The 12,101-nt window shown below is 39.0% G+C and overlaps 1 protein-coding gene across 2 annotated transcripts in view; it reads right to left on the bottom strand.

Annotated features, from left to right (window-relative positions):
* Window positions 1-12,101, bottom strand: part of Prep (prolyl endopeptidase) — a 116,229-nt gene that overhangs the window by 75,935 nt on the left and 28,193 nt on the right. For both annotated transcript variants that reach the window (XM_004875077.4, XM_087187922.1), the window contains 2 exons: window positions 11,374-11,583; window positions 6,810-6,931 (listed from right to left, as the gene is read on the bottom strand). In XM_004875077.4, the coding sequence (XP_004875134.1) occupies window positions 6,810-6,931; window positions 11,374-11,583 (332 nt within the window). The remainder of the gene's footprint in view (window positions 1-6,809; window positions 6,932-11,373; window positions 11,584-12,101) is intronic.

Below are 12,101 nucleotides of genomic sequence, written 5' to 3'. Positions count from 1 at the left end.
AAAACAAACTCCAAAATCTGTGATGAGGGATACTCAATCTATACTATAAAAATCCAGCAGCAGAACCTTCTTGCTCATGCAGATCTCTAGTTTGGCTTCCTGGCTTTTCTGCCTTCCCAGCCACACCTAGAGATGTCCCCACAGTCTACTCAGCATGATGGATATTATCACATCAGGCAGTGCTAACAAAAGGGAAGACCATCATGGACACAGGGCAAGGGCATACCAGGTATTAGGGGAATCAACGCATGAATTGTGATGATTAGAAGAACACTGATGAATGATTACTGCTCCAACCAGCCTGGGCTACATAATGAGTTTAAGGCCAGCCTGAACTACATAGGAAGACCCTGTCTCAAAAACCAAAACAAAACAAAACAAAAACACCAAGTCAGAGGCAGAGGTTCTCAGAAATAGCCCTGCCCTCTCTAGACTGTGTGATGCTGCATGGTCAGACCTTGCAGGTCTTCACATGGCCTCAAGCAAGGGAAGCGGGGAAAGAAAAGACAATTTACAGAGTGCCTTCTGTCAGTCAAGTGTCAGGGGAGGTTAATATATGTATACTACAAATGATTATATACTTGTGCATTGTTTAATTACTAGGAATCAAAAATAAAACACATAGGGCCGGGGATTTAGTTCAGTGGTTCTGCCGCCTGCCTTGCAAGCACAAGGACCCGAGTTCGATCTCTGGTACCAAAAAAAAGTAAACACATAAAAATGGCTTATGGCAATATGTGACAAATATTAAGCTTTAGGAATACTTCTGTTAAAAATAAACCTTTTCCAAGAGTTACGTATGATAGAGTTAGGTCCTCAATGTAGGATTCAGTTTTATAATCACATAGATGCTAGGCATTTTCTCCATTCATTCTGAAGTGACTGGATGCACTTCTATAATTTTCATTCTACAGCACCCTCTGCTGGGAAAAATGTCTCAATATGTGTGACTTTTTTGGGGGTTTTTTTCCCCCTCAAATGCTCACAATTTACTTTAATATAGATTGGTGGTGGTGGAGAGGGTCCAAAGAAATCTTTTAAAGATGACAATTTCTATCCTCCCATAATTCTGCCCTGCAATTAAAGCCTCATAGTCTATAATAAAGAACTGATTTTTCTGTCCATCAGAGTCAAATGCCAGTTATCTGTTTTGTGCTACACCCCAGGGGCCCAAGGGAGCTCTTGCACAGCAGTCTGGCATGTATAGGAGGAAGTGGTGCCAGGTCCTTGTCTGGCAGGTAAGCAGGGCAGTGGTGAACACAGCCAATACTTGCAGGATGAGGCAAACCACAGACTTGGCTTCCCTAGGTCAAGAGGCACCAGGAAGGTTGCTGGTCTAGAATCACCTTCAAAGGTCCCTGCTAAAAATGGATGGAAGAGGGCGGCAGGGAGATGTGACTCTCAAAGGAATACTGTGGGGAGCAGCTTTTAAGGGCCGGAGATTTCTGGTCAGCTACAGATTTACAAACTACATCAGGGAACAACAGGAGAGAGGCTCCCAGAACTGAAGGCACTGCACCACAGAGGATGCTACCAGAGGAACTGCCTCCTGGACACACATCATAACTGTGAGTAGCCAAGAGAGATCAACATCCCACTTTGGATGAGCAAAAGTCCTGTCCCCTTTTCTAACTTCCTTCCTGGTATGGCTATGGGAGAAGCTAAAACAGGATGCCTAAGCAAGGAAAGGAGCAAACAGTGCCCCCTCACCTGCAGGCGCCCCATGTGTTCTCCAAATTTAAGTTGGGGAGAGAGATACAGCGTATAAATTGGAGACTAAGATTTTATTTTGGACTGCAATGGTTCTTTAATAATTCTACTACCTACAAGTGTCCAGAAAGCTTGAGATTCTGCCAGGAGGAAGGCGGGCATTCCAGGAAGATGTGATGTCACAGGCAGGCATGACTGAAGCCAACAGCGGAAGAATGAACGCAGCTTCCTGACTGAAACTTACTGCACTCCCCTGCTCAAGGCAGAAAGACCTGTCCAAGCAGGAAGGCACAGGAAGCATCTGTGATGAAGAGAACATGAGCCACGTGTTTCACATGGAATAGAAAGGGAAGTACTTGTTGAACTTGCATTGTGACACTGCAGGGGAGAAGGGTGGAAGAAAGAAATCCACATACTTCCAGCTCTGTTCACCCCATAGCATCTCTCCAACCACACCCACAAAGCCCTGCACTTCACACTCTACTTCTCTCTCACTCAGCAACTAAGTTCCCAGCCAGGAAGTCTGCTTCAATTCAAGAGATGCTTAAATCCTCCATCCACAGACTTTCAGAGTAGAAAAAAGCCATAAAGGAAATGAAGGAAAGAGACTAGGGCAGAAGAAGGAATTTGCCCAAGGTCACACAAACAGAGGAGTCCAATATAAAGACCTCCTAACAGCAGTTCTTCATTCACAGATATAGTTAAAAGTATTAAAAAAATACCAAGTTCCATAAAGATCCTAAAAACAAATACTTTAAATACCAAGGCAACACCTTCAGCACATGCCTTTGGTTCGTGGTTATAAAGAGGACTGCCGCATTTCTCAAAGGTTCAGGTCACCAAATAATAGCTGTTAGGAGACTGCTTCCACCCTGTCCAGTGAATGCCTTGACTGCTAAGTGGTGCTCCAGCTGTGCTGCTTCTAGCCCAGCCAGTTCTACAGCCTACTAGCTTTTTGGCCTCCCCTGGCTTTAGCATATGCCCTCGAAGTGCGTAAGAAACTCTAGCTTCAATGCTTTTTTCCCGTAGTCTAGATTTTTCAGAGTAAAGGACTTAGAAACGATTAATCAATTCGGGGTGGGCCTACGTTTCTGAAAGGTTTATTGCTGCAGGAATAAGGAACTCATATTTCCATGACTGAGAGCTCCTCTATATGGCAAGATGATCCCCTTTCTCAGTATGATCTCCCATGGCAGGGCAAGGAAGGTACACTCACTTAGCCAGCCAGACATGCTCAACCAACTCTGGCAACTGGCAGGCTGACATAGTTGTAACAAGGCCACCCAAGTAGCTGGAATATGACTTAAGAGAAGTCTATCTATGCCTATTTTGAGTTTACAAAGCCCATCAGTTTTCTTACAAATTTCCTCTGCCTAACACACTAATGAAAGCCTGATCCAACAAAGTTCCTTGGACTCTTTTTGTATATGAATTTAGTTATTTATTTCAACTTCATTTATTACTTCTGTGCAGCACAAATGCATACTTTTGCTTACTGTCATTAAATAGTCATCACTCCTGTTTTTGTGTAACCTGTTTTCTTTTTGACCAGGAAAGCAAAGTGCACAGTAGTAAAGAAGATACATGTTTGGTAGCAAGCAGCTCCAGCCATGGACTTGCAGTATTAATACCCTAGAACGTGTTTTATCTCATCTATGCATGAAGCAATCACCTTTCAAAGTCCTAATTAAGATATTACAAAAGTTATGCAGATGTGGATCTACTTGGTGAATGGTAGAAAAATCATCTGAATTATTTAAACCTGCTTTTCTTTTAATTTGCCTAACTAGTAGAACTGACCATAGATATGTAAAGTGCATATATGACAAGTCTCCTATTTGTAAACACTAAGATGCTCATAGCAGCATAACAATCCTACTATAGAAAGCCAACCAGGTGTCCCTGGATGAATGGGTAAAAAATGTGGTACATACAATGGAATATTGTTCAGTCTAAAAAGGAAGGAAATTTTGACACATGTCACAACACGAATGAACCTTGAGGCCATTTTCCTAAGTGAAATATACCAGTCATAAAAGGATATAAGTAGTCATATACAAAGAGACAGAAAGGAGAACAGTGGTCGCCAGGCAGTAGTGGCAGGGGCTCTGGTGCAGGGGCTGTTTGATGCGTACCCTGCTTCAGTTCTGCAAGGTGAGAAAGTTCTGAGGATGGATGGCTGTGATGACCGCCCAAAAGCATGATTGCACTTCATGTCACCTGTCCATTTAACAATGGTACATTTTTTTTCCCTTAGATTCTTTTATTGGTACATTTTACATTTACATTTATCATTGGGTACTTGTACCTTTACATGATATATCTTGGTTCTTATTTTTTCCCCATTCCCTGTGCTCCCTTCACCCCCTCCATCACTCCCTATTTACATAGACTTTGTTTCCATTTTTTCCTTTTCTCATAATTTTTCCTTTCCCCTACCCCTCCCACTTCCCCCACCCCTTTGGACCTTTTCTTCCTATTTCCCACTATCAATTATTCATTTTAATCATTATTTACACTTTCAGTTTCTCACATTAGAGAAACTATTCGGTATTTACATGTGTGTCTTATTTATTTCACTTAAGAGTTATGTCCTCAATATGCATCCATTTAGGTATAAATGTTTCTAGCTTCTCGTTCTTTATGGCTGAAAATCACTCCATCTTATAAAAAAAACACATCTTCTTTATCCAGTTTCCAGTTGATGGGCACTTGGGCTGTTTCCAAGTTTTAGCTATTACAAACTGTGCTGCTATAAACATGGGTGCATATATATCGATGTGGTATGATTCTTTTAATTCTTTTGGGAAGATACCCAGCAGAGGAATAGCTGGGTCAAATGGGACCTCTAGCCCTAGTTCTTTGAGGTATCTCCATACTGATTTCCACAGTGGTTGCACCAGTCTGCACCCCACCAATAATGGAGAAGGGTTCCTTTCTCCCCACAACCCTGCCAACATTTGTTATTGGTTGATTTCTTGATAGCAGCCATTCTCTTTGGGGTGAAGTGGAATCTCAGTGTTGTTTTCATCTGCATCTCGAATGACCAGTGATATTGAACATTTTTTCATGTTTATTTGCTGCTTTTACTTCTTTGTCTGAGAAATGTCTGTTCATTTCAGATGCTACAATGGTAAATTTTATGTTATATATTCTTTACAATAAATTTTTTAAAATGTTTTTTAAAAGCCCACGTAAAACTACCTGTTTTATGTAAAGAATTCTGAGTAGAGATGTATGTTAAAGCTGTTGTTTTCTTTTAGACTTATATACTAAAAGTATATTCCAGCACTGATTTACAATATTCATATTATTCTACCAAATAGCTTAACCTTGATTAAAATAGTTCTGCTGCAATGAAATAAGTAGCTTTGAAGCTTACAGCATGTCTCTGATTTTATGAAGAAATAAAATCTGATTATTAAAATATGCTATTTTAAGTTTTCTCTATTAAAACTTTTCTCTGAGTTTGACCCCCGGTACCAAACAAAAACTATCTTTAAAACTTTTCTCAAAAGAGAGAAAAACAAATACATAGGGACTCAACATTTTAATTTTTTTGGTAGCATACGTCTCTAATTGTTTTTTCACTCAGATAAACATAAAAATGCATATTCCTATAAGCTGTAGTAAGCAGAAAGCTTAGACACAAGGAGTAGCTAGAATAGGAAGATGATAGTAGAAACAATCTAGATACTAGATAGAAGAAATGTCAGGAAAATCAAATATGTGAGAAAAATGACATTAATCACTACACAGGAAAAGCTGGTAAAGTGAGGAGCTGGATGGAGGAAGGAATGAGAAAAGTGCATTTTAAGGAACTAAAATATAAGTCCTACAAATTCATTTTGAACATATTTCATTACTATCTTTTTCTTTTCTTTCTTTTTTCTTTTCATTTTGGGACAGGGTCTTACCATATAGCTCAGGCTGGCCCTGAACTCACTATGTAGTCCAGGTTAGCCTCAAATTTGCAACGATCCTCCTGCCTCAGCCTCCTGAGTGCTGGGATTACAGGCATACACCACCATGCCTGGCTGAAAAACTTTTTCTGTGATGGTCCAGACAGTAAATATTTTCAGCTCTGGGGTCAGGCATTTGGTGGCAACCATCTAATTCCATTGGGTGTGGCTGAGCTCCAATAAAACTTTCTTTACAAAGATAGGTGGTAGGCTACATTTAGCATGAGGTAAATAGTTTGTGGACCTTTGGTCCAGAGAAGCAAAATAAAGACAGAAAAGGACAACTAGGAATAGAGGATATCAATGTATGTGGTTATCCATTCCTACTTTGTCCCTCAATGAACAAAACTCTTTTTATCTCCCCAAAATAAGAATTTTAAATGTCTCTTTTCCTACCAAAGTTCTTACTTGTCTTTCAGAGAAGAGCCGAGTGCCTCACTGAGCTAAAGTTTATGGTGGATTCTTTACTCCCACTAAAAATGGAATAATATCCCACCCATATTACAACTCTTTAACAATAAATATTTTTCATTACTCAGAAATGAACAAACAGGAGTCAAATTCTTACTCCAAGTACCCTTCGTAGCTGATTCTCAAGATAAGAATAAAATCTGGGCCAGTAACTTCAGACACATCACTGAAGTGGAGGTCAGTTACTGTCAGGTTATTGCACAAGGAATGTATGAATATGTAAGATGGGGAAATCTCTAAAGACAATTATTTTAATATGAAAACAAGCAAATAGTATGCATGAAAATAGCACAGTTGTACACAAAAGGAAAAAGACTATCTCACACACTCACATATTCTCATGTGGTGCACAAAGAAATATTTTGGAAGGCTACTTTGCTTATCTTGAGAAGGATTCTGAGTTTTGAAATGTTCATGTTTACTCTTAGGCTGTTGTCTACTTTTGTATTTTTTTCATCATAAGCATGTATTACTTTTAGTATTTTTATGTTGAAATTTCAGTTAAAAGATTTTTCACCTTCATTATTTAGAATCCACTTAAATACTATTTTTTCAAAAAAATATTCATTCACAAGCCTTCTGACATCCATAAAGATGACAACATAACAAGAACATATACATATAAATGACATGATTTTTGAGAGCAAAATTTCAGTTGTACAATACCTCAGCTCCACCCATCCACTTAGGTTCATCAGGAAACTCAGCACACAAAATATCTTCTGACTGATCAGTCCCTAAGACATGGTAGCAGAGCTTTTGGTGGAGATTGGTTGATGTTTCTGTACCTAAAGGAATTAAAAATGTATACTGATGTGCAGTTGGCAATTTTAAGAAATTCTATTCCACTCAAAATGCGCAAGGCTAGAAACACTTAAAATGTTAGTATTTGGCTTCAGAATACAAGGTTAACGGGCAGAAGTCAATTGGTTTGCTATATACCAGGAACAAGTAGAATTTGAAATTAAAAATACAGAACCATTTCCATTAGCACCCTACAAAATAAAAGACTCCTCAAAGTATAAATCTAACAAAATAGGCATAAGATCTATGTAAGGAAAACTATAAAATTCTCACAAAAAAAATAAAAGAACCAGAGACAGACAGTTCATGCTTATAGACAGGGACACTCAATATTGTCAAGAAGTCAGTTGCTCTCAACTTGATCTGTAGAATTAATGCAAAATCTCAGTAAGTTACTTTAAGTTTATATGAAGAGGCAAAAGATCCAGGGTAGCCAATAAATACTGAAAGTAAAGAACAAAGCCAGAAGAAAACACTGCCTGACTTCAAGAATTACTATTAAGCTATAGTAATCAAGACAGTGTGACATCGACAAAGAATAAACAAATAGGTAAATGGAACAGAAATGAGAGCCCAGAAACAGCCCCGCCTAAATTCAGTCAACTGATCTTTGATAAAGGAACAAAGAAAATATAACAGAGCAAACAAAATCTTTTTAATAAATAGTGCTGTAACAACTGTGCACGCACACGCACACACACACACAATATGGATCTAGACTCAGGCTTCACACCCTTCACAAAAACTAACTCAAAATGGAACATGGACCTAAATGTAAAACTATAAATAAAACTCTTAAAAGATAACTTAAGAGAAAATCTAGATGTAACAACAAAGGTACAATCCATGAGATAAATAACTGATAAACCAGACTTCATTAAAATTAAAAAGTATGCCTGGCAAAAGATCCTATCAGAATGACAAGTTACAGACTGGGAAACATACTTGCAAAACACATATCTGACAGAGAAAAGTTATCCAAAATATACAAAGAACTAATAGGACAAGAAAATAACCTGATTAGATACTAGGTCAAGGATCTTAACAGACACACCTTACACCAAAGAAAATTTGTGTATTGGGCAGGGAATTTAGCTCAGTGGTTCTGCTGCCTGCCTTGCAAGTGCAAGGACCCAAGTTCAATCCCTGGTCCCAAAAAAAAAAAAAAAAAAAAAAAAGAAAATGTGTGTGTGTATTGCAATTAAGCATACCAAGAGATGTTCCACATCATATGTTTTCAGGGAAATGCAAATTATAACAAAAGATGACTACATGAACTATAAAACCCACAGAGAATGACATGGGAGAAAATCTCAATGATTTAAGATTTGGCAATAACATTTTAGGTATGTACGTAACTGCTACACATCTATTGGAAAGACTAAAATTCAGAACACTACGTCAAATGCTGCTGAGGATGTAGAACAAAAGGAACTCTCATTCTGTACTGGTGAGAATACAAAATGGTAAAGCGACTTTAGAATATGGTTTTGGACATTTCTTACAAAAGTAAATATACTCCTACATAGGATGCAGCAATTGTGTTCCTTACTATTTACCCAAAGGAACTGAAAATTTATGTCCACATAAAAACATAACAACAAACTTTTATTTTTTTGGTACTGGGGATCGAACTTGGGACCTTGTGCTTGCAAGGCAAAAAAATTTTTAAATAGCAACTTTATGCTTATTTGCCAAAACTTAAAAGCAACCAAAATGTCCTTCAGTAAGTGAACAGATAAAATGTAGTACATTCAGACAGGAGAATATTACTCAGCCCCCCCCCCAAAAAAGCTATCAAGCCATAAGACATGGAGGGAACTTAAATGTATTATTAATAAGTGAAGAAAGTCAGTCTAAAGAGACTACATTCTGTATAATGCTAACCATAGGACACCTGAGAAAAGGAAAAACTAAGAGACCAAAAAAAAAAAAAAATTAGTGGTTGCCAGGGGTTGGGGAAAGAAGGGATGAATAGGTAGAGCAGAGTATTTTCTAGGACAGTGAAAATACACAATACTACAATGCTTGGATACATGTCATTAAACATTTGTCCAGGACCCAGGATTTAGCTCAGTGACACCACACCTGCCTCGCAAGCACAAGGTCCTGAGTTTGATCCCTGGTACCAAAAAAAAAAAAGAAATTTGTCCAAATCCATGCTTTTGCTGTTGTCCATAAAATGCACAACACCAAGGGCAAACCAGAATGTGAACAATGGCTTTGGGTGGTAATATGTATCAATACGGATTCATCAATTAAAATAAATGTGCCACTCTGATGGGAAATGTTGACAATGGGAAAGACTATGTTGGAACAGACGTTACTTGAGAAAACTCTGTACTTTTCTCTCGATTTTCCTATGAACTAATGTTTATTAAAGAAAATATCAGTTGGATATCAACCTAAAGTCTTTGCTGATTTGGGAGACTGTTCTAACACTGAACTTTATTTTTTCATTATGAAAATGTACCAAGCTGTCAGGGCAATGAAAGGCAAAAAAAAAAAAGATAAAACTATAATGTAAAAATATTTTAGCTAGGCACAGATGCGTGATCAGAATCTCATTCTGAGGGGTCGAGGCAGAAGGATTCCAAATTTGAGCCTAGCCTGGGCAACTGTAACTCTCAGAAAGAAGGTCCTAGGTTCAACCTCTAGTACCGCAACAAAACAAAACAAAAGCAAAAGCAAAACAAAACAACTTTATGGTACTTCGGGGATACTCATAGCTTCCCAGAACACTGGTAAGAAGCACACAATATGAATGCTTAGCTTCAGTCATACAGCTGTTGAGATCCTCTTTAAAAAAGGGCAACAAAATTGCAACTGGGAAAAGATGATGGTTTTCTGAAATTAATCACCATTACTAATCATTATTATTCTAGCCACTGAAAGCTAAGGATAGTTAACTTTCATGCTTTTCAGAAGTTAACTTAGTAACATTGTCTAACAAAAATGGGCAATTTATTCTTTTTTTCTGTCTCCCAGAACTTGGAAATAACTAACATCTTCCAACATTTTCTGGGGCACTCTGAACACAAGCAGCTAATTCAGTGTGGAGTACAGATGTCATTCTCCAATCAACATCCCTGAATAAAAAGCCTACTCTTAGCTCCTCTTGTAGTTCATTGGTGAGTTAAGATAAAGGTCTTTCTGTAGCCTAATCAAAAGGCAGCAAAGCTAAACACAGCCAAAAGAAATAAAAGGCATTACAGTCTTATTCCCAACTCTACCAGGGGAAAAAACAGAAAAGAAAGCAAGCATATCTAAGATGACAAAGACACAAGTCACAGCAGAAAGCCCTAGAGCAGCCATGCTCATTCAGTTCCTGAGCATCTGCATCTGTGCTCCTCAGGTCTAACAGAGATCATAAAAACTACATGTAAGACCAGCTGAGTTATAAGAAACTGCTACAAATCAAGTGGAAATGTTAGGTGTAGAAGAAGTAGCATGATGATGCTGACAGCTTGTACCAGTATGATACAAGGTACCCGGCCCTACCTGTCTAGGGTGATTAAGGGTGAAGGGGGAAAAACAGAAGGGACCACGCAAATACAATAGGATCTTTGTGTAACTCAAGAGGTATCAATAAAGGTGTGTCCAGGAAGTAACAAGGAGAAAAGTTAAGATAAATGCAAGCAAAGGGTGACATGGCACTTCTGATCAGAGGAAGGGGTATGACTGCTGGAGTAGGAAAGTTTTATAATTACTCAGCATCATCTAATAGATTAGTTTTCTTTTTAAAAATCCATCTTCTTGGGCCGGGGATTTAGCTCAGTGGTTACGGCACCTGTCTTGCAAGCGCAAGGTCCCGAGTTCGATCTCCGGTACCAAAAAAATCCATCTTCTCCACAATCCCCTTGGGAAATATAAAGAAGATATAAACCTATGAAGGACTGACTGTAACATTGGCCTCAATTTCTCAATGTTTTCCTACCCACTGAAGAGGGGCTAGCCCTGTGACTTGCTTTGGCCAACAAAATGCAGTGATGTGCTTGTGCCTTCCAGCTCTCTGTCCTGGGATCCTGCTGAGTCATTGTGTGAACAAGCCTGGGCCAGCTACTACAGCTACTAGAGGATGAGAGAGAATAGTGATCAGAGTTCAGACAGCCTAGTTTTTCCAGCTGAGGACCAGGACTTCAAAAGAGCTAAGTCAAGATCAGCAACTGACTCACCAGCTGACTGGCAGCAGGCCACAGGCGCAGCAGAATTCAGGTAAGCCCCAAAGAACTGCCTGGCAAACCCACAGACTCATGTACAGAAGAAATCAATGGCTCTTATCTAAGCCACTAAGTTTTGGTGAGGTCTTTCCCTTTGAGGAAACCTGGCTCTGGACCAAACAACTTTTAGAGTTTAGTTTCATTTTCTAAAGTGGGAAGTCACACCTCCTTTGGTGAAAAAGTGCTTCATTGAGGTCTTCACATACCATCACTCTTTCCATCCTGCTGGGGGTATGAGTTGTAGAACATTCCCTTCCCATCATGGGTCCAGGCCATACAGCTGAACTTGACTCTTTCAAGCACATCAGGAAGCTCTTTGGCACCATCAACTTTCATGAACTTGATCGTCACCCAGTCTGAGCCACTGGCACTCAGACCATAGGCAAAATACTCACCATCTTCACTGAATGCGTAACCTGTGGGGACAGGAGAACATGGTGACATGTGGCACAGCTCTGGCTTTCCCATGTTTTCTATGCTGTTTGACTGATCTCTCTGGCATAGCACGGATGCAAAAGGTGGCAACAGAAGAAACAGGAAACTGGTAGTGAGCAACACTGGGGCTTAGCCCGGGACTCAAGAGCATTGCCCTTATGGCCTTGGACAGAGTTCCTAACCTCTCTAGGTCTTAGTTTCTTTATTGGTAAAGTGAAGCACTGGATTATGCTTCCATTTTGAAATTTTTATAACTCAGTTAAAAGCATAGTACATCTGAGACTTTCTACATATTTTATTTATACTCTAAAGGGAATAAGGGAAAAAGAAAACTACTCCTAGAGTAATAACTGAATTCTGACACATACCATATAATAGAATTAAATTGTAGCTATTAAGTAATTTTGGGGATAGACTCCAAACTATTTGAAATCCCTCTTTACAACCTCATTTTTGGAGCATTACTGGCACTTAAGGATTAATGTCCACACCACCTGAC

This window comes from Heterocephalus glaber, unplaced genomic scaffold (genome assembly GCF_053883595.1).
Source record: "Heterocephalus glaber isolate CG9 unplaced genomic scaffold, H.glaber_assembly_v1.0 deba00001523, whole genome shotgun sequence".
In the NCBI taxonomy this organism is placed as follows: domain Eukaryota; kingdom Metazoa; phylum Chordata; class Mammalia; order Rodentia; family Bathyergidae; genus Heterocephalus; species Heterocephalus glaber.
Note: the sequence above shows the minus strand (reverse complement) of the source record. Positions and strands in the feature narration are given on the sequence as shown.